Source organism: Leucoraja erinacea, chromosome 6 (genome assembly GCF_028641065.1).
Source record: "Leucoraja erinacea ecotype New England chromosome 6, Leri_hhj_1, whole genome shotgun sequence".
NCBI classification, from domain to species: Eukaryota; Metazoa; Chordata; class Chondrichthyes; order Rajiformes; family Rajidae; genus Leucoraja; species Leucoraja erinaceus.
This window is the reverse complement of record NC_073382.1, coordinates 59,928,622-59,956,142: the sequence shown is the minus strand read 5'-3', so window position 1 is coordinate 59,956,142 and position 27,521 is coordinate 59,928,622. Positions and strand designations below refer to the sequence as shown.

Here is a 27,521-nt window from a genome sequence, read left to right as displayed (position 1 = left end):
CATGCAGTCAAAACATATTCAAATCTGGGGGATATGATCGTCGAGTTTATTGTCAAATGCACAAGTACAGTGAGGCTCAGATAGAATTAAAATTTCACCTTCAGCAGCACCACTAGACTCAGACAAAGACATAAATTCAAATTACATACAAACTATGCATGAATTGCACATAAAATGTCTGAAAGAAAGAAAACTGTTCAAAAGGAAAATAAATGCGTGCAAAACACAATTAGGATAAAAAAACAAGTTGCGATAGTGCAAGGGATGGACTATATGGTTCCGTTGCCAAAGTAGGATTAGGATTGTGCAGGTTGGTTCCAGAACCTGATAGTTGCAGGGAAGAGCTATTGCTGAACCTGGTGGTGTGGGCTTGTGAATGTCCTTCTTGATGGTAGCAGTGAGATGAGGGCACAACCCAAATGGAGCGGTTCCTTGATGATGGATACCGTCTTCTTGAGGCAGCACCTCAGGTAGATACATTTGTGGCGGGTGATATAGAAACATTGATCTAGCAATTCAGACACATGGCTGTTTTTGTTTCCGAGACTACTCATATGAAACAAATTATATCTGTGAGGAACTCTGGGCCCAGTCATGCCACTCTGGAAAATCAATCCAAATCATTCTCAATCACTCTCAATCAAATTATTGTTTTTATTTTTTTAAATCACTAGAGATAGTCAGTGGGTCAGGCAGCATCTGTGGAGGGAAATGGACAGATGATGTTTCAGGTCGGAACCCTTCTTCTGATTACCTCTATTTACTTTCCATATCTGTCGCAAACTTAATGAGATAATTCATTGTGCAATGCCCTTTGGACAATTGCTGGTGAAGTGAATTTAGATGCTCCTGCTCTAAATCACAACCCCCGACCCCGTTCACGAAGATGGACTAGAGTGTATTACATTCACTGATGAGTTTCCAGGTCGTGTAGACCAAACATCCATCTTAATTAATTGGTATGCGAAGATCTTATCTTAAAAATCTTTGGCCAAACTAAAACACTTAATACCATAATTTTGTTAGGTTTATTTGCATCTTGCAGGTTTATCAAACATCGATTCATTCTACCTTATACAGAGCACCACTTTCCAAATGCTACTCCGTATATGTTCTAAGGGTTCAAGATTTCCTTTGACATATTGCTATAGTGACCCAGGAAGATGACAAGATTGAAATTAGAACACAAAATGCATAAAATGCTGTACGGTTAAAATAGAGTTAACATTATAGGTCAAGAGACACAGAATGCTGGAGTAACTCAATGGGACAGGCAGCATCACTGGGAGGTTTCGGGTCGAGATCCTTCTTCAGACCTGAAACGTCACCAATTCCCTCTCTCCAGAGATGCTGCCTGTCCAGCTGAGTTACTCCAACATTTTGTGTCTATCTTCGGTGTAAATTTCCTACACCTAATAGGTCAATAACTCGTCAGGGCTGTAACTTGTCACTGCAGATATAGCAGAATAAAGAGGTGAGGAAGAACTAAAAAGAGTCTATGATTGGATGGAAGACATTGATTGAATGATAAAAAGGACAGCGACTATATTGCGGTTTTTGGATAGACAAATGGAGATGCAGGGAATATGCAGCAAGCTATATATTGGTCACCCTTCAACTGGCAGACAGTCTTGCTTCCTTTCCTTTGCATGGCTGTAACTTTATTTTACTCTGGTTCTGTCTGCAACAATATGTGACTTACTTTGCAAATGGGTAAAAACATGTCTTGTTTCTAAGTCATTGACATTTCTCTCTTCTAAATTAGCATAAAATGATGGTTTTGTGTAACTAGACATAACATGAGAATTTATGATTTTTTAATCCAAAAACTTTTTTATTAAGAACAATGTGAGTGGCTTTCCAACTTGGCCTTGCCATTCAATGCAACCCGTTGCTAAACTGTTCACCGCATAGAGGAATACAGGGCAATAAAACATTAGTGAATCCAAATATAAATATACTTTTAATGAACAAGACTGTCCCAAATTATACTATGGGCTGGATTGTTAAATACTCAAGCATTTCCGGATTTTTATGAAGTTTGTAGGATTTCACACCTAGATGGTCAAGCTTTAATTTTAATGTGTACAAAGAAAATGTGCTTCTGTTTCATTTAAGGTACATCTTCGTTGATAACTAAATGCATTGAGTGAGTGATAATTCTGAAACTGAGGGAACAATAATGATATTGCTTATGAAGCTTGACTCATAACAATTATTATCTATATGATTATTTTTGTTGTGCACGTAGCTGATCTTTTTGTTGTCTTGGCATGTTCTCTTCCTCTTCTCAATTTTTAATGACATTGGAGAGATGGTGGGTTAGTAGCTAACCATTCATCTTTCAAAATAACCCAGCATTGAATTATATCATAGATAATCAGTATCGTAATCCCATATATTTATCTGTACTAAATATTCTTCAATATAACATAACCTCATTTAAAAAAGCTTTAAATCCATCTCAAAAATGTCAATAGGCCCCAGATATAACATTCTGGGTGCTAGATTTCTGGATTTTTTATGAACTGTTTGTAGGATTTCACACCTGAATGGCCTAACTTTAACTTTCAGGTTTTGTCCCTTTGTTGTGGACTCCCCGCTGGAGGAAGTAATTACTCTGTGAAATAAAATCCCATTATCGGTTTAGTGAATAGATTAGATCAGTGGTTTTTAAAACTTTTTTTCAGATTCCCCTCTTTGACCAAATAGGTGACCCAATGATAGTTGGCTGCAGACAGTCATTTTATTTTAGAAGCAGAGATTGCAACTAATTTCATTAATATTAAACAATCCACCCGAATGCTGTGCCCCCACTTTGACAAATACTCGATTAGATAACCATAAACCATCAGAATTTAAGCGAATATAATTTACATTTACTTACCTTCTGTTCAATAATAACTTTGAAGGTCGGCACAGTGGTGCAGTGGTAGAGCTGCTGCCTCACAGCGGCAGAGGCCTGGGTTTGATCCGAACATAAAGGTGCTGCCTGTGTGGAGTATGTAGGTTCTCCCTATGACCCCGTGGATTTTCTCCCGGTGCTGGGGTTGCCTCCCGCACCCTAAAGTCATGCAGGGTTGTAGGTTAATTGGCTTCTGTAAATTGCCCCCAGTGTGTGGAATGCAAAAGTGGGATAACATAGAACTAGTGTAAATGGGTGATCGGGTGGGTGATCGAAGGTCAGCGTGACTTGATGGGCCAAAGGGCCTGTTTCCATGCTGTATCTCTAAACTAAGCTAAACTTGTAACAATTGGAATAATTTTAGCAAACCTATTCTTATCCCTCTCAGATATCAATACACCCTTTCTCTTATTGAATGGTGGTATTCTACATGCACTCAGACCAAACCTCTGTATACCTGAAATATAACCACCGATCCTTTATATTCCAATCTGCTTGGTAAATGCAGTTTTCTTAGAACCTCTTTGATTATGCCTGTTCTGTATCATTGTGTAGGCATTCAGAATAATAATTTCACGCACAGATGGAGCGAATCAGTGTTTGAGAAATGATATCCATGTGTCAAATATCAATTCTCCTGATTGTGAATTTATTTTTCTTCACTTAAATGAATTGGTACCTTCTGTATTTAACATTTTGCTAATTGAATATCCTAACAAAATGTTAATTTTTACCATGTGCAAAACATTCCACATCCACTGAACAAAAAAATTACAACTATTCCTGAATTCATTGCTTCTGCCCATATAAAGCTTTCACTAAATCTTAAAACCCCAGCAAATCAGCTTCTAGGTCATCATTATCTTTAAATATTTCCAGACCTTGCGGCTATCAAATGTGAGTAATGACACCCAGCAGCCATAATCCATGAAAAACTGATGTTTGGTCCATCAGCTTCTATGCTTGGTAGTTTAAAAAAGATGGAATCATTTTCATCTTATAAAAATGGTGGATTGAGACCCAAAAGGAATCGTTTATAATTTTATTATTTAACACCTTGTGAAAAGCTGCGTGGAGCTTAAATATTGTTGATATGCACCAGATATCCCAATTTCTGAATTATAAATGAAACTAAAAACATCTTTAGGACAGCAAACCATCCCAAAGCAATTTATGGCACTATCTTCACACAAAATGTGACACCTGGCCACTCAAGGTGATGCCTGTCGAATGATGAAAGGTTTAGTCAAAGAGGAAGGTTTTATGGAGCAAGAAGCAGTCGAGAGTTGAAGTTTAGGCAATGAATCCAGTCCTTAGGATCTTAGTAATTGAATACACGGTTGCTAGATTGGTGAGATTAACTTTGAGGATACATCCAAATTTGAAGGAGTGCTATAAACTGAGTTATCTGTGTAATCTGGATGTTCCTTACCGCAATCATTTTCAAGTGTTTCTTAACGTGCAGTGGAAATACTTGGTATGATGTTAATAAAATTAGAATGAAAGCCATAACAACGGAGAAAAATTGCATGATCCTTTTTTGTGCTATGAATGGCATTGTTGCTCTTGACGTTGTACTTGCTAATGCTTATATCCTACTTTCTTTTAGTTTAGTGTTGTAATAATTGATTGACCTCCAATGTCTCTTAGCTAGAGGAAATCTTCTTCTTTCAATCTCTCCTGAATATCTTGTCTGTTTTCTCTCTCAAGCTCATTATCTGGATAAGGTAGTGAAAGGTACGGTTTTCATTCCTATGCCTTCTGTTAATTTTTTATAGATTGTTTTAAAATGCACCAGTGCGAAGTAGTCTATTTAGTTCTATTTTGACTGATTTGGGGTTATATGTAAGCAGAGAGTCAGTTACTGCAAATTAGATTGCTGAACTTCAGAACAATCATAATATTTCTATTAATAATATACCTGAGAACTGCAAATGTAATTGAAATAGACGTCTAATACCAAAACCCAAAATGCATTACTTCCATTTAAACTTTTTGTCAAGGGTTGCAACCAGAACTCTTGTAAATTGAATGGGGGAAAAAACATTGTGGTCTCATTGCTGCTTCACTTAAGAGCCAACATGGGGAGTATACTATTACTGAATTATTTACAAATAATCCAGACCATGTGAGCTGAGCTCTCTTCTGACAAACCTGAATTGACCCAAGAACATGAGTCCTCGGGGAAGAAGGAGTAAGGAAAGATTTGTTGAAGTAATTGAGGTGCTACACCTTGGCAGGACAAATCAAAATAGGACGTACATGGTAAATGGTAGGGAATTGAAGAATACAGTTGAACAGAGGGATCTGGGTATAACCGTGCATAGTTCCTTGAAGGTGGAATCTCGTATAGATAGGGTGGTAAAGAAAGCTTTTGGTATGCTAGCCTTTATAAATCAGAGCATTGAGTATAGAAGCTGGGATGTAATGTTAAAATTGTACAAGGCATTGGTGAGACCAAATCGGGAGTATGGTGTACAATTTTGGTCGCCCAATTATAGGAAGGATGTCAACAAAATAGAGAGAGTACAGCGGAGATTTACTAGAATGTTGCCTGGGTTTCAACAACTAAGTTACAGAGATAGGTTGAATAAGTTAGGTCTTTATTCTCTGGAACGCAGAAGGTTAAGGGGGGACCTGATAGAGGTCTTTAAAATGATGAGAGGGATAGACAGAGTTGATGTGGACAAGCTTTTCCCTTTGAGAATAGGGAAGATTCAAACAAGAGGACATGACTTCAGAATTAAGGGACAGAAGTTTAGGGGTAATATGAGGGGGAACTTCTTTACGCAGAGAGTGGTGGCGGTGTGGAATGAGCTCCCAGTGGAAGTGGTGGAGGCAGGTTCATTGGTATAATTTAAAAATAAATTGAATAGGCATATGGATGAGAAGGGAATGGAGGGATATGGTACGAGTGCAGGCAGGTGGGACTAAGGGGAAAAAAATTTGTTCGGCACGGACTTGTAGGGCCGAGATGGCCTGTTTCCGTGCTGTAATTGTTATATGGTTATATGGTTGAGCAGAGACACAGCTCATGCTCATGGACAATGAATGCTGGAGTAATTCAGCGGGCTAGGCAGCATCTCTGGAAAACATGGCTAGGTGAAGTTTTGGGTGGGGACCCTTCTTCAGACTCTGGATTCCACAGCACATGCTGTTGTGGTTTCACCTATTATTTCCCTCAGAAGCTAAAGGTTTCCACTGTATGGAGATGTTTTCAGATATTATTCAACATTATTGTGCAAATCTGACAATTAAAAGTCAGAGAAATAATAGACCAATCCATTTGGTTCAGACTTATCTTCTGCTTAACATGAGCAGATCCTGAAAAATAAAGGTGCCTTCCAGATTTGTGTTTCTGATGCAGAATTCCATCCGCTCATTTTAATGAACGGTGAGACCAAGCGCAGGCTTGGCGATCGTTTCGCCCAACACCTCCGCACAGTCTGCATTAACCAACCTGATCTCCCGGTGGCGCAGCACTTCAACTCCCCCTCCCATTCTGAGTCCGACCTTTCTGTCCTGGACCTCCTCCATGGCCAGAATGAGTCCCACCGCAAATTGGAGGAGCAGCACCTCATATTTCGCTTGAGTAGTTTACACCCCAGCGGTATGAACATTGACTTCTCTAATTTCAGGTAGTCCTTGCTTTCTCCCTCCTTTCCCTCCCCTTCGCATCTCCCCCACAGCCCACTGTCTCCTCCTCTTCTTTTCTTCTTCCCCCCCCCTGCCCCCCCCCCCACTCCAACATCAGTCTGAAGAAGGGTCTCGACCCGAAACCTCACCTATTCCTTCGCTCCATGGATACTGCCCCACCCGCTGAGTTTCTCCAGCACTTTTGTCCACCTTTAATGAAGCCAGAAACATTTATCTAATCTGACAACAGATGAATCTGATATACCACAATCATTTACAAAATTGCTGCTGTGATCAGCTATCAGATACAGTTCTTTCAATCTCTAATCTAAACTAAACTAAATTAAATTAAACTAATTTTCAATCAGCGAGTGACATGAATTGCAACAAGACAACCAGCATTTTAAGTACTAATGTATGGATATCCATGTACATATTTAGGAAAGGTTTAGAGGGATATGGGCCAAATGCAGACAGGTGGGAGGAGCGTAGATGGGACATCTTGGTCAGCATGAGCAAGTTGGGACGAAGAGCCTGTTTTCGTGTGGTTCCATAATTCTAATGCAAAATTTGACTCCAAAACATGAATCCATTTCAACAATGAATATGTGTTACAAGACATCCATTAATGCATCAGCTGTTACAGGGACATGGACGATTACAATGCTCCAAATAGAATAGAAATGCAGCATCATGCTGAAATCTGCTTATGGCTACACAAAGAAATGTTCATTCTGTTAGATGTGTATCTGTATTCCTCCCGTCACAGCAAGCCAAAGGCTGGCTGCTGGTGAACAAGGGTTATTCATCATGACATGGATCCCTGACCAAATTCGTAAGCTATGTACAAGTGCACAGCAGGTCTACAATGGGTGCCATGCCACCTCGAGCAGAGTAACTAGCCATCAGTGGCCTTGGGCAATTTTTCACTGCCATTATGACCAGAGGGAAGTGTTCAAGAAGGAACTGCAGATGCTGGAAGATCGAAGGTACGGGTCACCCTGATTTAGTCAGCCAAGTGGATATCGAGATGTGTGCCAATGTGCTACAAGCTACACAATCTGGCCACTTTGAAGATATAGCACCACTTCTGAGGTGAGGCACCAAGCCGGACAACATGAAGAAGGGGAATGAGGAAAAAGAAGGAAGGCTCCAACATAAATGTTCCTATCTGGCTTAGATGATTCATAGGCAATCCATCAGCTGTCCCTCTGTTTACATTTCTCCATCCCTAATCTTGCTGTTGGATAATACAAGAAGTAGCAACAAGAATGGAAATTAAATTCTAATTTCATAACCACTCAATCAGCAAGCAAATAATTTGAAAAAATAATCAAGATTAACCCAATCAGTCATGCACATTATTATGTACCTTTGCCTCTCCTCATGGCCTGCATGTTTTTAGCTAGAAGGTATGGCTTGGCTGGTGGAGGTCTGTTGAACTTTCATGTGAGAGACTGCAGTTGGTCTTGGAAGCTGACCTTGAGCAGCACTGGACCAAGTCCCTGGAGAGAGTCCAGAGGAAGTTTACAAGACTGTAGGGGAATGATTGGGTTAACTTATGATGAGCGTTTGACAGCACTGGGCCTGTACTCGCTGGAGTTTAGAAGAATGAAACGTATTCCTCATTCTCCTTATTGAAACGTACCGAATAATGAAAGACTTGGATAGAGTGGATGTGGGGAGGATGTTTCCACTAGTGTGAGAGTCTAGGACTAGATGTCATATCCTCACAATTAAATAACGTTCCTTTAGCAAGGAAATGAGAAGGGATTTATTTAGTCAATGGGTGGTGAATCTGTGGAATTCTTTGCCACAGAGGGCCGTGGAGGCCAATATATATATATTTTAAAGCAGAGCTAGGTTGATTCTTTAAAGAAAGCAAACTCAATGCTAGCATTTATTTCAAGAGGGCTTGTGTACAAAAACAGGGATGTAATGCTGAAGCTCTATAAAGCGCTGGTAAGGCCGCATTTGGAATATTTTGAGCAGTTTTGGGCACCATATCTGAGGAAGTATGTGCTAGCTCTGGAGAGAGTCCAGAGGAGGTTTACAAGAATGATTCCAGGATTGAGTAGGTTAACATATGATGAGCGTTTGTCGACACTGTGCCTGTACTCGTTGGAGTTTAGAAGAATGAAGGAGACATCATTGAAACATACAGAATAATGAAAGGCTTGGATAAAGTGGATGTGGAGAGGATGTTTCCACTAATGGGAGAGTCTAGGACCAGAGGTCATTGCCTCAGAATTAAAGTACGTTCTTTTCGGAAGGAGATGAGGAGAAATTTATTTAGTCAGATGGTGGTGAATCTGTGGAATTCTTTGCCATAGAAGGCTGTAGAGGCCAAGTCAGTGGATATTTTTAAGGCAGAGAAGGCAGGAGAATGGGGTTAGGGGGAAGAGATAGATCAGCCATGATAGAATGGCAGAGTAGACTTAATGGGCCAAATGGTCTTATTCTACTCCTATCACATGGATTTATGACCATGATTAGTACGGGTGTGACGGGTTATGGGGAGAAGGCAGGAGAATGGGGTTAGGATGGAGAGATAGATCAGCCATGATTGGGGAGAAGGCAGGAGAATGGGGTTAGGAGGGATAGATAGATCAGCCACGATTGAACGGAGGAATTGACTTGATAGGCCAAATGGCCTAATTCTCGTCCTATTACTTTTGACCTGATGACAACAACCACACCACCAATGACCATGCCTTAGCTATCCTACTAATCTGTTTGAAGAGTCTCAACCCGAAACGTCCCTATACCTTTTTTCCAGAGATGCTGTCTGACCTGCTGAGTTACTCCAGCTTTTTGTGTCTACAGTTTAAACCAGCAGATGCCTAGGTTCCTTCTTACACAATCTGTCAGGTTTATGCAATGTCGTGCTATCTCAAGTCACAAAACCAGTAAGCTAAGTTTTCAGAGCAGCAGTCGGCGATTGTTCTCCTTTGCGCAGATATTGCATGAAGCTGGAGGCACAAGAACCAGATGCTGGGATCTTGGGTGAAAACACAAAAGGCTGGGGGAAGTCAGTGGGTCAAGCAACACCAGGGGAGGGAATGGACAGACGATGTTTTGGGTGTGAAGGAAGGTTCCGATCTGAAACGGCGTCTGACCATTCCCTCCATAGATGCTGCCTAACCCACAGAGTTCCTCCAGTCTTTTCTTTATTAGTTTAATTTAGTTAGTTTAGAGATACAACGTGGAAACAGGCTCGTTGGCCCACTGAGACCATGCGGACCAGTGATCTCTGCACACTCGCACTTATCTACACACTTGGGAATTTTTTATCTTTTTACCGAAGCCAATTAACCTGCAAACCTGTACGCCGCTGAAACTGCAGCATCCGGGGGAAACCCACACGGTCACAGAGAGAACGTACAAACTCTGTACAGACAGCAGCCATAGAGAGGATTGAACCCGGGTCTCTGGCGCTGTAAGGCAACAACTCTACCAGGGCACCACCTATTGCACAAAGCTGTTTCTGCAGCATTGTCCATTGAACGGTACATTTTACCGGTATGGTTATAGGGGTGGCCTACTGTTACATGGGGAGGGATTGAGCACCATGTTTTGCACAACAGTCATATCGGCTTGCTGCTGGAGCTCATTGGCTCTGGGCACAATCTTTCTGCCAGACCTCTCAGGACAACAAAAAACAATCTGAAGAAGGGTCTCAACCGGAAACGTCACCCATTCCTTCTTGACAGAGATGCTGCCCATCCCACTGAGTTACTCCAGCATTTTGTGTAAATCAGCATCTGCACTTCCTTCTTACACAAAAAACAATCAGTTGTTTTCTATAGAATAGAATAGAATAGACTAGACTAGAAGAAGAGAATAGTTTCTTTATTGTCATTGTAACATGAACCATGTACAACAAAATTAAAAAATGTCAGCCAGTCAGTGCACCATTCAAACATTTCTAAAAGCTAACGATACATACAAGATAAAATATTAAAAGATAAACAACTAAAATAAATATCATGAAAATAGCACGCATAAACACCTCCATCCTTCTGTCGATTTCACAGTGTACCACAGTCCCTTAGTATGTATCGCCCCTGCGTTCCTTGGCGGCTACATTTAGTGTTTTATAGCAGTGGGGTAAAAACTGTTTTTAAGTCTGTTTGTCCTTGTCCTTGTAGATCTGTACCGTCTGCCTGACGGCAACAGTTCAAACAGGGAGTGTCCGGGGTGGGAAATGTCCTTTATAATACTCTGGGATTCTGCAGCTTAATCCGTAAAAGAAATTTCAGAGCTGAACTAATACACACCCTCGCCCTTTGGGATGGTCCTTTCCTTGTGCACCATGGTGCCCAGTGCCTGACTGCATGCAGATCTACCTTCAATCCCAGCACCTCATGTGCACTGAGCCAGTCTCTGAACTGGTGGCTTAAAATAAAATAGTGGTGTTTCTTCCTCGTGTAGGAAGGTACTGCAGATGCTGGTTTACATCGAAGATAGACACAAAATGCTGGAGTAACTCAGCAGGCCAGGGAACTTTTCTGCAAAAGTGGAATAGGTGACGTTTCGAGTCAAGACCCTTCTTCAGGCTGGAGAGGGATCCCGACCCAAAGCATCACGTATTCCTTTTCTCCAAAAATGTTGTCTGACCTGATGTGTTTCTTCATTGGTGCTGTCTTCACGTTCTTCATCAATTACTTCATCTTCACTGGTGGTCACAGTCATTTTTTGAAACGGGATCATAATTTTCTCCATGGAGCTTTAAATATTTAGGTCATGTGCTCCAGAACCCTTGCACCACTGGGTGTATAAATATTTTCTCCAAATTTTCGAGTAAGCTTTCTGAAATATATGTGCCCTCACATCAACCTCCTTGTAAAGAAAAAATCCTCCCGACAAACATTAATAAATTAATATCTTACAGTTAAACCTCCCGTCAGCTTTCTCAGTTCCAAAGAAAACAACTTCCCCCGATCCAATTTCTAATCAAAACTAACATTCTTCCACTCTTGGCAATGTTCCTATAAATTTCCACTACATGCAATCACATCAATCTTGGGATGTGATGATCGGAACTGTGTGAAGTTACCGTGGTCCAACTAATGTTTTATACAGTTCTATTCTACTATGACCTCATGTTCTATGTTCTAAACCAGTGGTTCTTAACCTGGGGGGCGTTTGGGGCTTTGCCAGGGGTCATGAAGGGGACACAAATAACATATCAATTTGTTGAGCCCATGTTTAGGAACCTAACAAAAGTAAATACCACATACAGTATTTTGTTCGCCTATGCGTGTACTGGTACCAAAAAGAAGAACCACTGTTTTAAATCATAGCCAACAAAGGACTATATGTTGTATCTCACATGACTGCTGTATCGCAATATAGAAAGCTGCCATTCCTCCCAGCAGCGCAAAGCCCGTTACTCCCTATGCCCCTCTCCTTCCTTTTCTCTACCCACTGCTAATTATTTGTTTTCACACATTTGTAGCAACTCTCCTTTTAATTTGCTTTGCCATTAATATACACAATGGAGTAATGTATAATAACCAATTAATTAGAATCAGAATCAGATTTTATTCACCAAGTATGTTTTGCAACATACGAGGAATTTCACTGCCCGGTCAGTCACACAATTAAAAGCAACAGACTCAAAAACACATTTTAACATAAACATCCACCACAGTGACTCCTACACATTCCTCACTGTGATGGAAGGCGAAATAAAGTTCAAGTCCTTCGTTTTTGTCTTCCTCGGTCGGGGGCCTCGAGCCCCCGTTGACGGGACGATCTTGACTCCCGTAGCCGGTGGCGTTTGGGCCCTCCGCGTCGAGGCATCAGCTCCTGCATCGGGGGGATGTCAGCTCCCCCGCGCCGGGCGATCAAACCTCATGTCGGGGCTAGTCGAACCTTCTGCGGCGTTGGAGCTCCCGACTCAGCCTCAACCGACACTGCGAGCCCTTGATGGTAAGTCCGCAGGCCGTGGTGGGAGCGATCCCAGGCAAGGGATCCACTCCGATGTTAAGTCCACGCCCCGCTGTGGGGCTCACGACAGTCTGAGGAGGCCTCCAGCTCCAGCGATGGTAGGCAGCAGAGCCTGGAGAATGTGATCCGAACATTGATCACATCTCCGGGAAGGTAAGAACCTGAAAAAGAGTTTCCCACGATTTCCCCCCCCCCCCACATAAAACAAACTGAAGTACATTAAAACAAACTTTTAACAGATGCTAAAAAGAACAAAAAGATGAAAAAACGAACAGCAGGGCAGCCATCTCCCCGGCGCCCCTGGTGGTCTGTGAGTTAATCTACCAACACTTCTTTAGGACTTAGGAGAAAACCAGAGAACTCACATGAAGCTCACACGGTCACAGAGAGAATATGCAAATTCTACGCCAATAACATCCGATGTCAGGATCAAATATAGGCCTACTGAGCTGCGAGGCAGCAAAACTAACCGTTGCCCAACAATCATATCCCATGTAAATATCCTCTTGCCCCAGATCATGGAATCACTATCTGCTCTAGATGTTTGCTCTAAACTTCACCTCTCATAAACTCTGCTGCCATTTCCTCGTCATCTCACATCTCACAATGCAATTGAAAATACCTTAGATGGGCATCTTGGTCAACTTGGATGAGTTGGGCCAGCGTGTCCATGCTGTATGACTATGACACCTCTGGACCAATGGCCTCGATTACCAGGACGATCACCTCAGTCTTTAATTTATACTCCTGTCAATCCACATCTGCACATCTAACTCATTATTGCTGTTACTTTTATAAATAACTGTTTGCTGTCCAGTTAAATTATTGTTGCAACCTTGAGTCTAGATAATAAATTGCAAAGAATGCAAATCTGAATAGGTTGTTCCAGTTTGATACTGGGTTAATAGAACGTCCCCTTACGGGGTGTGGGGTGGCAGGAGTTATGTGGCGAAGGCAAGAGAATGGGGTTGAGAGGGAAAGATAGATCAGCCATCATTGAATGGCAAAGTAGGCTTCATCAGTCACTCGTTGTATACAGTGAAAGATGCTTGGCTGAATGTTCTGTAATTCATCAATCAGTACATGTTGCGGTATTTTGCACTGATACACTGGTGTTTACCCTTTACTCTTGACTGTCTCACAGCTTTGTAAACTGTACTTAGCTCATTAAATCTACTCTTATTTCAAACACACAGGATAGAACCATTCTTCAATTGCACTGAATTTAGCAGGCTGAAATTTTGCTTATCATTACTTTCAGAAGGTCTCGCATTAACATTTGCATTATCTTAATATAAAATATTAATAACCTCAAATTAAAGATCATTTGAATTAATTTAAAGCACAAATGACATCACATGAAAGTATAAATGAATCCAATTTGGACAACTTGTCTAAAACTGAAAAATGCTGTTGGTGTTTATAAAATGCCCATTTTTCACACTATCGTTTTATAAAATTATTACCACATGATTACCTAGTTGAATGTGATGAAGATTTAAATCAATCTTGCTTTTAAATGCATTTTGTTACCTTTCTCTTCCCCACCGGCAACTTCACACTCAACCTTTACATATTCTACATGCAAACCAATTCATTTGTTTATAACAGCACCTACAAACAGTAATTCATTATAGCCTATTGCCTCAGGCACAACTTAAATTTCTAACCGACATTAATAATACATTGTACATGAGAAAGAAACATTGTCCGTTTATTCAAATAAGCATACCAATTTTCACAAACCTGCAATTTTGACCCAGTTTCCTGAGCATGAATTTCATGAATGAACAGCACATGAATTTCAATCAGAAATGTGCAAAATTTGCAATAAATGTCACAAATGACTTTCAGACATTAGCCTTGATGCAATTATCCTAATTCTGCAGTAAGAGCAGAATTTATATCTTCTAGCTAAAACAAGTCTTGAAATGCTGAGGTGTTCTCTAAAAACTAAGGTTCTGATCACATTGGGTCCAGGGAGAGATGGCTAACTGGATACACAATTGGTTTAGTGGAAGGGAGCAAAAGGTGGGAGTGGACGGTGTTTTTTCGGACTGACAAGTGGTGTGCCTCGGGGATTGGTCTTAAACCCCAAGGTATGATTGGAAAAAGGAGGACTGCCCCGAAGTTGGGGGATGGGAGGAGACAGCAGGGGGGCTGAGGAGGGGGAGGAGACAGCAAGGACTAACAAAATTGGGAGAATTCGATGTTCATGCCCCCGGGACAGGCAGACATCCCCAAACGGAATGGGTGACGCTTCTGTTCCTCCACTTCTTCAGGTGAAGCTCGCTGTGGCCATGGAGGATCACCCATTCCTTCTATCCAGAGGTGCTGACGGAGTGGCTGAATTACTTGAACATTTTGAGTCCACCGGGATGGTCAGCTTGGTTATTGCGGACACTAAAATAGGTGGGTGTTAGGCGAAACGATCGTTAACCTCCGCTTGGTCTCAACTTGAGATCTGCTGACATCTAGGGCTGAGGATGGCAATGAGATGCAGGTACGGTAAGAAATGCAGGTAAACCTCTGTCTGCACCTGGAATGATTGAGTGTTGTAGGCAGATGGATTTAAAATGAGTAGTTCATGAAAATGGGGAGGTAGAAAAGGGAAAAAGTGTTGCCTTCATCTCTTGCGGTTGCAAGGTGAAAGTGAGCATTGTGTTCAGTTCTGGGGGAGGGGGTGGTACGAGAGGGAAGGGAAGAATTGACAAGGGAGTTATGGAGGGAGCGGTCTTTGCGGAAGGCAGATATGGGGGGAGATGGGAAGATGTGGCGAGTGGTGGGGTCACGTTGGAGGTGGCGAAACTGACGGAGGATTACTTTTTGTATGTGACGGCTGGTGGGGTGAAAGGTGAGGACTAGGGGGACTCGGCCCTTGTTGCGAGTGGGGGGATGGGGAGAGAGAGCAGTGTTGCGGGGTATGGAAGAGACCCTGGTGCGAGCCTCATTTATGGTGGAGGAGGGGAACCCCTGTTCCCTGAATAATGAGGACATTTGAGATGTCCTGGTGTGGAACTCCTCATCCGTGGAGCAGATGCGGTGTAGACGGAGGAATTGGGAGTAGGGGAGGTGTTCTCTAAAAACTAAGGTTCTGATCACATTGGGTCCAGGGAGAGATGGCTAACTGGATACACAATTGGTTTAGCGGAAGGGAGCAAAAGGTGGGAGTGGACGGTGTTTTTTCGGACTGACAAATGGTGTGCCTCGGGGATCGGTCTTAAACCCATTTTTTTTTGCGGTGGATGAGTATGTACAAGGTATGATTGGTACATTGGGTAGGAAGGAACTGCAGATGCTGGTTTACAACGAAGATTGACACAAAATGTTGGAGAAATTCAGCGGGACAGGCAGCATCTCTGGATAGAAGGAATGGGTGACGCTTCGGTACGAGACACTTCTTCAGTCTGAAGAAGGGACATGTCCCGAAACATCACCCATTCCTTCTATCCAGAGATGCTGCCTGTCCCGCTGAATTACTCCAACATTTTGTGTCCATCTTTGATGATTAGTAAGTTTGCAGATGACACTAAAATAGGTGGTATCATAGGCAGAGAAGATGGTTATCAAAAGACAGTATGAACTTGAGCATCTGGGCAAGTGGGCTGAGGAATGGCTAATGAAGTTTAATGCAGATAAGCGTGACATGTTGCATTTTGGGAAGTCATACCAGAGCAAGACGTTGAATGGCAGGGCCCTGATGAGTGTTGTAGAGCAGATGGATTTAAGAATGTGGGTACATAGTTCATGAAAATGGCTTCACAGGTAGAAAGGGTGGTAGAAAATGTTGTTATTACATTAGCCTTCATCAGTCAGGGTATTGAGTGTAGAAGTTGTGACGTTACAGTGGTGAGGCTACATTTTGGAGCATTGTGTTCAGTTCTGGTCATCCTGCTACAGGTGCACAACCTTTTATCCGAAAGCCTTGGGACCAGACACTTCTCGGATTTCGGGATTTTTCGGTTTTCCGAATGGAAGGTTTTTAGCGTAGATTTTAACATGTGGCTCAGTGGTAGAGTGCTTGGCTCGTGGCCGCAAGGTCGTGAGTTTGCGCCTCGATCCCTGCAGTTACCCGGTCAGGGCCGGCCTTTAGCCAATAGGACCTATTTCTCCCAATTGGGCCCTGCACCTAAGAGGGCCCCGCGCTAGAGTAATCAAATCAATTGGAGCAAAGATCTTATAGCACGCAAGATGGTCCACTCCTGCGAAATACAATGAACTGACGCGTAGTCTGCACCAGAGCGTAACCTCCGTCATTTCAGTAACCCTGACCCGACTTCAGTTATGCCTCTCGCAGCGTTGCGGGGGAACAGTTTAGGTGTTGTTAAATGTTTTTTATCACTTCCTTTTTAAACGGCACATGCCTTGTACTTTTTAAACGCCACATACTGCAGATGCTGATTAAACCTAAGACAGACACAAAAGGCTGGAGTAAATCAGCGGATCAGGCTGCATCTCTGATGAGGAATACGTGATAATAGGAGGAAATAGGTGATATTTTGGGTCGACTTTTTCAATAGCTGCCATGAGGGGAGAAGCGCTGGCACCAAGAGCGAGCGAAAGCGTGGACAGACGGACGAAAGCAACGTCATAGAGCGGCGTTGGTAGACATTTCGGGTCGAGACCCTTCTTCAGACTGATAGTCAAGGGAAAGGGAAACGGGAGATATCGGCATATCTTCCATTCACTTGTCCTTAGTACCGTCCATAGCTCTTGCTCCTCTTTCCCCCGTCAGTCAGAAGAGGGGTCTCACCCGAAATGTCACCTACAAAGATCTTTGATCACCTATTCTGACCTATGATCGTTGCTTTTGTCCTTTCTGTCCGCACGTTCTCTCGCTCTTAGTGCCGGCGTTTCTCCCCTCAGACTCCGCCAAACAAACACATACACACACACACACACACACACAGCATGTCCGGCAGATCGCTGCGGGCCCAGAGAGAGTAGAGAGGTAGAGGGGGAAGAAAGGGGTAGATGGGGAGGGGGGTGTGAGGGGGAAGGGAGAGGTGCCCTCATGCTCCCGGGGCAGCTCTCCCGTCCCTCTAGTTGCCGTGCTTCACGCACACAGCCCCGGCTTCCGCCCTCCCCCCTCTCTCTAGGAAGACGCGGTGAACAATACACGGAGGGCCGGGCCAGGGGTTGCAGCAACGTTTACAAACCTCGGACTCAGCTCACTCCCGGACCCAGGCATCCGTTCCCGCCACTGGACCTCTCCCTCCCTTCTTCTCTCCCTTCTCTCCTTCTCCCCTCAGACTCTGCCAAACAAACACACACATACTCACACAGCATGTCCGGCAGATCCTTCCTCTCTCTTTTCCCTTCTCTCCCCTCCCTTTGCCGAAACCCTTCCTCAGACAGATAGGGGGGACTGATAGGGCAGTCTGAGGAAGGGTTTCGGCCCGAAGCGTTACCTATTTCCTTCGCTCCATAGATGCTGCTGCACCCGCGGAGTTTCTCCAGCATTTTTGTGAATCCCTAGACCTAGTTCAGTGAGCGTCCACCAAGGGTCACCTGGAGAGGTGACCGCGGAACCTCTCCGGGCGACCCTCAGTGGACGCTCACTGTACTAGGTTTAGGGATTCCTACTCTCCCGGGCAATATACCCTCCCTTTTTTCCAGGACCGAAAATGTCTGATTTTCGGAGCTTTTTGGTTTCCGGAATTTCGGATAAAAGGTTGTGTACCTGTATAGGAAAAATTACATTAAGCTGGAGAGAGTGCAAAGAAGATTTACGAGGATATTACCACGACTTTATGGGGCTGAACAATGAGAGGTTGGGCAGGCTATGATTTTATTCCTTCAAACACAAGAGGCCTATGGATGATCTTACAAGGTGTATATAATCATAAGGGGAATAGATAAGGTGAATGCACAGAGTATTTTACCCAGGATCGGGAAAACAAATAACAGAGGACATTGGTTGAAGGTGAGAGGGACAAGATATAATAGGAACTATGCGGAGAAAATGTTTTATTTCGAAGGTGATGTGTATATGGCAGAGCTGCCAGAGGAGGTAGTTGAGGCAGGTTATATAAACTGCATTTAAAAGTCAATTGGACATGTACATGGTTAGGATAGGTTTAGAGGGATATGGGCCAAACCTGGGCACAAGGGATGCTTAGATAGGGCATCTTGGTCGGTGTGAATGAGTTGGACTGAAGAGCCTGTTTCTGTGTTGAATGACATTCTCTGTGTACACCATGGCATTCAATTTAGAGGACTGGGCACACCGCAGAACCAGTTTTATGCATGCTCTGGCCTTTGCTAAGTGTCAGAGTGGATGGAGGAGAGGTCAGGGTAAAAAATTAGGTGACATGAAATTCACTTATTGGAACTTGTATTAATAGAACAGGATATAGTCATTCTGAAGAAGGTATCCTGACCCGAAACGTCACCTATTCCATCTCTCCAGAAATGCTGCCTGTCCCGCTGAGTTACTCCAGCATTTTGTGTCTATCTTAGGATATAGTATGTTATTGACTAATGATCATGAAGTAAACGTTATCGTAAATTGGCCCGACTAACTATCTGGAATTCTGGCGCCCGTTCTATTATGCTTAATTGTAACAAAATAAGCTGGAGAGTGAGTGATATTTTGAGGGAGCGTTTTCAAATGAACATGAGAAGCAAGAGCCAGAAGATCAGTGGGAATATGTTAAAAGGTGTATTGAAGCGGGTTACATCATCAGATAGAAGCCCAGCTCTGAAGGGAATTATAGATGAGCTAGATAGGGCTCTTGATGATAGCAGTAAGAGGATAAGGGGAGAAGGCAGGAACAGGGTACTGATTGTGAATGATCAGCCATGTTCACATTGAATAGCGGTGTTGGCTTGAAGGGCCGAATGGCCTACTCCTGCACCTATTGTCTTTAAACTATACAAGGAAACAGAAGAAGGGTGGTGAGGTAGTAGGGGAGCAAAACGTTCTGCGCCATAGAATGCAGATGGTGACTTTTTCCACATTTTGTTACGTTACAGTTTTATTCTAAAATGGATTAAATTCTTTTTTTTTATCATCAATCTACACACAATACCTCATAATACAAACACGAAAACAGGTGTTTAGAAATGTTTGCAAAGTAATTAAAAAGGAATAACTCAAATATCACATTTACATAAGTATTCAGACCCTTTGCTATGACACTCAAAATAGAGCTTTGGTGCATTCTGTTTCCATTGATTATCCTTGAGATGTTTCAACAACTTGATTGGAGTCCACAAGTGGTAAATTAAATTGATTGTACATGATTTGGAAAGGCACACACCTGCCTATATAAGATCCTGCAGTTGACAATGCATGTCAGAGCAAAAACCAAGTTATGAAGATGAGGAAATTGTCCGTAGACCACCGAGACAGGATTATGTCGAGACACAGGTCTGGGGAAGGGTATAAAATAATTTCTGCAACATTGCAGGTCCCGGAGGGCACAGAGGCCTCCATCATTCTTAAATGGAAGAACTTTGAAAGCACCAGGACTCTTCATAAAACGGAGCAATCGGGTGAGAAGGGCCTTGGTCAGGGAGGTGACGAAGAACCCGATTATCACTCTGACAGAGCGCCAGAGTTCCTCTGTGGAGATAGGAGAAATTCCGGAAGGACAACTATATCTGCAGCACTCCACCAATCAGGTCTTTATGGGAGAGTGGCCAGAACGAAGCCACTCCTCAGTAAAAGGCACATGACAGCCTGCTTGGAGTTTGCCAAAAAGCACCTAAACAAGATTCGCTGGTCAGATGAAACCAAGATTGAACTCTTTGTCCTGAATGCCAAGTGTCACTTCTGGAGGAAACCAGGCACCGCTCATCACCTGGCCAATACCATACCTACGGTGAAGTATGGTGGTGGCAGCATCATGCTGTGGGGATGTTTTTTCAGCGACAGGAACTGGGAGACTAGTCAGGATCGAGGGAAAGATGAACGGAGCAAAGTACAGAGAGATCCTTGATGAAATCCTGCTCCAGAGCATTCAGGACCTCAGACTGGGGCGGAGGTTCACCTTCCAACAAGACCACGACCCTAAGCACACAGCCAAGGCAACGCAGGAGTGGCTTTGTGACAAGTCTGTGAATGTCCTTGAGTGGCCCAGTCAGAGCCCGGACTTGAACCCGATCGAATATTTCTGGAGGGATCTAAAAATAGCTGTGCATCGACGCTCCCCATCCAACCTGTCAGAGCTTGAGAGGATCTGCAGAGAAGAATGGAAGAAAGTACACAAATACAGGTGTGCCAAGCTTGTAGCATCATACCCAAGAAACATAGAAACATAGAAAATAGGTGCAGGAGTAGGCCATTCGGCCCTTCGAGCCTGCACCGCCATTCAATATGATCATGGCTGATCATCCAACTCAGTATCCTGTACCTGCCTTCTCTCCATACCCCCCGATCCCTTTAGCCACAAGGTCCACATCTAACTCCCTCTTAAATATAGCCAATGAACTGGCCTCAACTACCTTCTGCGGCAGAGAATTCCAGAGATTCACCACTCTCTGTGTGAAAAAAGTTTTCCTCATCTCGGTCCTAAAAGATTTCCCCTTTATCCTTAAACTGTGACCCCCTTGTTCTGGAGTTCCCCAACATCGGGAACAATCTTCCTGCATCTAGCCTGTCAAGTTTCTATAAGATCCCCCCTCAATCTTCTAAATTCTAGCGAGTACAAACCGAGTCTACGAAGACTTAAGGCTGTAATCGCTGCCAAAGGTGCATCAACAAAGTACTGAGTTAAGGGTCTGAATACTTATGTAAATATGATATTCCAGTTATTTATTTTTAATTACTTTGCAAAAATCTCTAACCTGTTTTTGCTTTTTTATTATGGAGAAATTGTGTACAGATTAATGATAAAAAAATGAATTTTACCCATTTTAGAATAAGGTTGTAACGTAACAAAATGGGGAAAAAGTGAAGGGGTCTGAATACTTTCTGAATGCACTGTATGGTATTCTGGGATTGGTTTTGCTGGAGTGAAGGAGACTACAGAGTGACATATAAGTTTACAAAAAAGCATAAGGGACTTTGTTAAATCGGATGGTTACCGTTTTTCCCCAGAGTCGGGGTATCTAACATGAGAAGGCAGAGAAAGTGGCTGAGGTTGTATTACAACATTTAAAAGAGATATAGTCAGGTACATGGATGGGAAAGGTTCGGAGGGATATGGGAAAAAAGGCAAGAGAATGGGACCAGCTCACATAGGCGGCTGGCATGCACAATGAAGGACCTGTTTCCATGCTGTATAACTTTATAACTTTATTCTTGAAAACTTTCAATCAACATAAAAGTAAATATTTATCAACCAGTGAGAAAAAGTATCTGGCAATGGTTTAGTGGAATTCAGTTTAAAGTGAAATCTGACTACATACAACTTTGAGATCAAAACAAACAAAAAAAGTACATGCTCAATGTAAAAATATCCAAGTGAACAATATCATGGAGTTGTTCAAAGTCTCTCGCCACCCACAGCATATTGTCATTGTATGGAAAATGGTGATAAACACATGAGAAATACGTCATTGAGGTTTTTGTGAATTGGGTGAATACAGAGATGAGAACATTTAGATTTACCATTTGAGGTGCCACAGTGGCATAGTGGTAAAATTGCTGCCATGCAGCGCTGGGACCCAGGCTCAATCCTGACTATGGGTGCTGTCTGTACGGAGTTTGCACGTTCTCCCTGTGACCACGTGGGTTTCTGCGGGCGCTCCAGTGTCATCCCACATTCCAATTTGTAGGTTAATTGGCTTCTGTAAATTTTCCAAGTGTGTAGGAGAGAACTAGTGTACGTAGTCTCGGTGGGACAAAGGGCTTGTTTCCACACTGAATTAAACTAAATGGTATATTGATTTTCTTTTAGTGCTCCCCACACCCTTTCAATTATCGAGTGGAAAATGCATGCCACTTTAGCTTGATAGAAATTATTAGATGTCCCTGGACATTTTTGGCCATGGTTTACAAAAGTAACTTCACTCTGATCAATTTTATGGATAGCAAGTGGCAGTTTGGATTGTGATAAATGTAACACAAAACAAAAACTGAGTTTGTAGATCTAGACCTTTGAACAGCTGCACCAAATTTTACATTATTGATATCATTGGAAATTATAAAACATGGAACAGTTCAGCACAGGGACAGGCTGTGCTGAACATAATAAAAGTTAAACGATTAATCCCTGCCTGTATCATTCCTGTAATGGAGTGACCAGAACTGCATGATATACTCCAAATGCGGCCTAACCAAAGTCCTGTAAAACTGCAACCTAACTTCCTGACTCTCGTACTGGATGCCGCAACTGGTAAATCGACCTGCTGATGAACAAACATTTATTTTGATGAATCATTCTTATGTTTATCATGCTTATCACAATGTTTAAAAGACATTTGGACAGGTACATGGATAGGAAATAGGGGGTATAGAGAGAAGGCAGGTACGGGATACTGAGTTGGATGATCAGCCATGATCATATTGAATGGCGGTGCAGGCTCGAAGGGACGAATGGCCTACTCCTGCACTTATTTTCTATGTTTCTATGTTTCTATGAAAGGTTTGGAGGGATATGGGTCAATCGCAGGCAGGTTGGACGAGTGCAGATGGGGCATCTTGGTCGGCATGGACGAGTTTGGCCAAAGTTCCATGCCGTATGACTCTATGCAAAGTTGAAATCTGCCCTGATGTTTCCCATCTTAAAATGTGTGTATTGAAAATTTTGAAAGACTAAGTGTCCATTGTGAAACTTGTTTGTGCTGACAGAGGGTTGCCCAGGTTTATGCAATGGAAATGGTCGATGCACACTGGACCAAAATGGTTGGCACTGCGTGTGCCAGCTGGGCTGGAGGGGTGCGGGATGTGACACCTCCATGGAAACTGCTTGTGGAGATGGAAAAGATAATGATGGAGGTAAGAACCTGTTTCTATTCTGAACCTACAGCTGTGCAATTTAAATCACAGACTCGATAAATGACTTAGGATTGGTATGGATAAATCAACAGCTATTTGTGTTTAAATTGTCATGACTGCAATATTTAGCATTTATGAATATTTAAATGAGTGCAACTCCAAACCTCAACAAGGGCTCAGACAGTCAATCAACAAAATCTATTCCTTCTTCAGAAGTTTTGTTCAAGTTTGCAGTAAGGCACTTTATTGCCAATAAAGAGGAAGGGTCTCCTTACTTTGGTTATAACAGACTTTCTTCAGCATACATGGCAGCATCTATAAATTGTCACTTCCAGGTTCATTTAATATGCCGGGTGACCTTGAGAAATGTACAAATAGCAACAGAGCTGTCATTGACCAAAGCTTTGTGTTTCTGTCGGAGAATCTAACCTGCTCTTGGTCAAGCTTTCATAACAAATGTACTCTGGCCCTTTCTATAGATATGATAAAAAAAATTAAACAGAACTTCAAAAACCACAATTAGCCTCACAGAGGAATGGCTGAGTAAAAACACTAGTAGTACCTCTTGGTGAATAGTTGAGTATTTACTCACAGTACGCATCATTCATAAATGTTGAAACAAGGAAGTGCAGATGCTGTTTTACCAAGGAATGTCATTCACAAATGTCACTAGAGTCTGCTGCCTGATCAGTTTCCCACTATCCATTCCAATCCACATTAGACGTCTCCTGTTTTTAAATGTATCACCAAATGAGTATTTTTCTCCTTTCTTCTTTAAATTTCAATTTGCGAACTTTAGGATCTAGTGATTCTTCCTTGTATTGCCTTGCCTTTCTCTCCTCCTCACCTTGAATTTTGTAAAACCACAAAATTCTTAGAGAACCTTCATTGCCCTACAGTTTACTGTATGGAAAGATCCTAGCTAGTTACACTGTTCAGAGTTTGTATTTCCATCAGCAGTCTGATCTTGACGGGGCCAGAAAGTGGGATGGTGAAAAAATATATTTTGCTTGGAGATATTTTTTCACCACCTTGTAAATATATTCAGTATTTAATTTACCCATTGTTGTAAGCTAATTCATTGTCAGGAACAAGTCCACTGTCGGTCTGCTATCTGTTTATACCATCCTGGTGAATCTATTTTTTGTAAATTAATTTGTTAAAGTTGTCTTTGTTCTTTTTATATCAGATAGCTTAATAGATTGCATGGACCCTGACTGCTGCCTTCAACCTTTATGTCAAAATAATCCTCTATGCCTCGGATCACGGGATCCTCTTGCTGTTATTCAGCAGACTCGCATTCCATCTTCACAACAGAATCTTCGCTCATTCTACGACAGAGTCAAGTTCCTCATTGGCAAGGATAGCACACATGTGATCCCTGGTGAAAATCCTTTTCACAGTGGGTAAGGTCTCTCAGAGAACATCTCTTTTCAAATGTATGAATGGCGCAACTGTGATTAGTCCAAAATATTATGTAAACATTTCCCATTATTCAGCAAAACTGCGATATTCACAGGCATTCAGAATTCCCAATGGTTTACATCTGGCTCATCAGATGATGTTTGGAGTACTACCTTTCAATTCATGTGCGCCCTGGTTCCTTGCTTTGAACTAGCAAAACCCCCAGTTTGTGTAAAACCTCTCAATTTATCAAGCTCACTGGAAAATGTATTAAATTACCATGTAAGTTAATATCCCATCATTGTACCATTATACCATGTACTATTATAGGTAAGGTGAAAGCACAGAGCCTTTTACCCAGAGTAGGGGGAATCAAGAACCGGAGGACATAGGTTTAAGGCGAGATGAGAAAGATACAATATGAACCTTAGCGGTATTTTTTTCACACAGAGGTGGTTGGTGTATAGAACGAACTGCCAGAGGAGGTAGCTGAAGGAGGTATTATAACAACATTTAAAAGTCATTTGCATAGGTGCGTGGATTGGAAAGGTTTAGAGGGATGTGGGCCAAATGCGGGCCATTGGCACTAGAGTAGATGGGACATCTTGGTCGGCATGGACAAGTTGGGCCGAAAGGTCTGTTTTTGTACTCAATGACTCCATGTAACATCTAAAAAAATGAAATTAAAAGTCTGTCGGGCAGTAATAGGAACATCCAATAATCTGGAAAATCTTTCAGTCTGACATAACTGAGATTTACTAGATGTTGCCTGGGTTTCAACAACTAAGTTACAGAGAAAGGTTGAATGTTATGTCTTTATTCTCTGGAGCGCAGAAGGTTAAGGGGGGACTTGATAGAGGTCTTTAAAATGATGAGAGGGATAGACAGAGTTGATGTGGATAAGCTTTTCCCTTTGAGAATAGTGAAGATTCAAACAGGAGGACATGACTTCAGAATTAAGGGACAGAGTTTAGGGGTAACATGAGGTGGAACTTCTTTACTCAGAGAGTGGTGGCGGTGTGGAATGAGCTTCCAGTGGAAGTGGTGGAGGCAGGTTCATTGGTATCATTTAAAAATAAATTGGATAGGCATATGGATGAGAAGGGAATGGAGGGTTATGGTATGAGTGCAGGCAGGTGGGGCTAAGGGAAAATAATTGTTCGGCATGGACTTGTAGGGACGAGATGGCATGTTTCCATGCTGTAATTGTTATATGGTTATAACCACTCCCTTTGGCATGCAGGATTATCAGAGTTTTCCTGTAAAATAAGTATTTGTTTAGGCTCTGCAAATCCTTGTTTCAATTACACTCTGCCAGGGGAGGCATTGCTTGGGGAGAATGATTAAATCACATTCAACTACATTGGCCACACCTCGCTCCCAATTGAAGTGCACACTTAGGAATGTATAATGGAAATAGAAATGTATGAACATCCTGGATCAGATCTAATCATTTGTTCTTGCCGTTTCTATTTGTCTGCCTTTTGGAGTCCCAGACTTACATGCATGTGGTATCAAGTATAGAATCAGATCAATCATGATTTTACACAGTAATGGCTCTGGTTTGAGTGCCTACATGACTTATCCCTGCTCTTATTTCAACTGAAAGAAGGTAAAATTTGTCGGCTTGTTTGGCAGTGGACTCTATACATTGTCCATTCATGGTTCAGCCTTGTTGGAACTCCACAGAATTATTTTAAAGGCAAAATCACCTCTTAGATTCTGCACCGGATCAGATCTGACCACAGACTCCAAGATACACATTGATCTTAAGGGCAATGATTTAGGAAGCAAAATAGTAAGATATATATTTTAAATATATTGTGCTATTATAGTAGATAATTATTTATAAAATAGGGAAAAAATATAAGATAATGAGCCGGATTTAGCTGGCTGTTGCCAATCTTCCTGATTGGTACCATAGTTTCAGATGATCGCGTTTATCTTTTTGTCACTGTTGTTTGTCACTTTTTAATGATTTTGATAATTTTAATAATAACTTGCATGTTAATTATTTTGACCTGTCATTGAATGCCAGGAATATTTTTTAAACCAGAGGAGGTGGTTAAGGCAGGTACTATAACAACATTTAAAAAAACATTTGAAAAGAAACATGGATAGGATAGGTTGTGATGGCAGGTGGGACTAGTGCAGATTGGGTATCTTGGTCGGCATGGGCAAGTTGAGTCAAAGAGAATGTTTCAGTGCGTATGACTTGAGCTTTGGACCAGTATATCATATTAAAATGAAGGCTGAACTATATATCCAAAATAACTCCAAGCCACACACTGTTTTTTTAGGTATACTTGATCTTGAGTCATGGCTAGCAAAGTCAAGGGTGATCGATGTGTATATATGTAAGACAAAGCTTTAAAATAAATCTCTCATTAGAAAGAGGAACAAGCATCCTTTTTAACTGTCATGTTTCGTCAAAGTCAATGCAGTTCAAATGGATTGTCAGAATAGTTAATATAATTTGCTTCTTCAAATTTATCATAGCAAATCTTGAATTGTAACATTATTACATTACTATTACAAAGGAACATTTTCTTTGCAATCACAGGATCTGAAAATATAATTCATTCTGCAGTGTGTTTGCTTAGATGGTGCCTCGCAGAATGCTGTGCTTCATCTTATGATGTTTCAGATGGTTCGACTGTAAAGTGCTCACAAGCTCTGAGAAAATTATTTAGTGAGGACACGGGTCATAAAAATGATGGGTGATGTGATCAG

General features: G+C 42.1%; 1 protein-coding gene across 5 annotated transcripts in view; it reads left to right on the top strand.

Annotated features, from left to right (window-relative positions):
* The window catches only part of tenm4 (teneurin transmembrane protein 4), a 531,769-nt gene that overhangs the window by 407,277 nt on the left and 96,971 nt on the right, over nucleotides 1-27,521 (top strand). For all 5 annotated transcript variants that reach the window (XM_055637190.1, XM_055637189.1, XM_055637191.1 and 2 more), the window contains 2 exons: nucleotides 23,238-23,384; nucleotides 24,574-24,790. In XM_055637190.1, coding sequence (XP_055493165.1) covers nucleotides 23,238-23,384; nucleotides 24,574-24,790 — 364 coding nt within the window. The remainder of the gene's footprint in view (nucleotides 1-23,237; nucleotides 23,385-24,573; nucleotides 24,791-27,521) is intronic.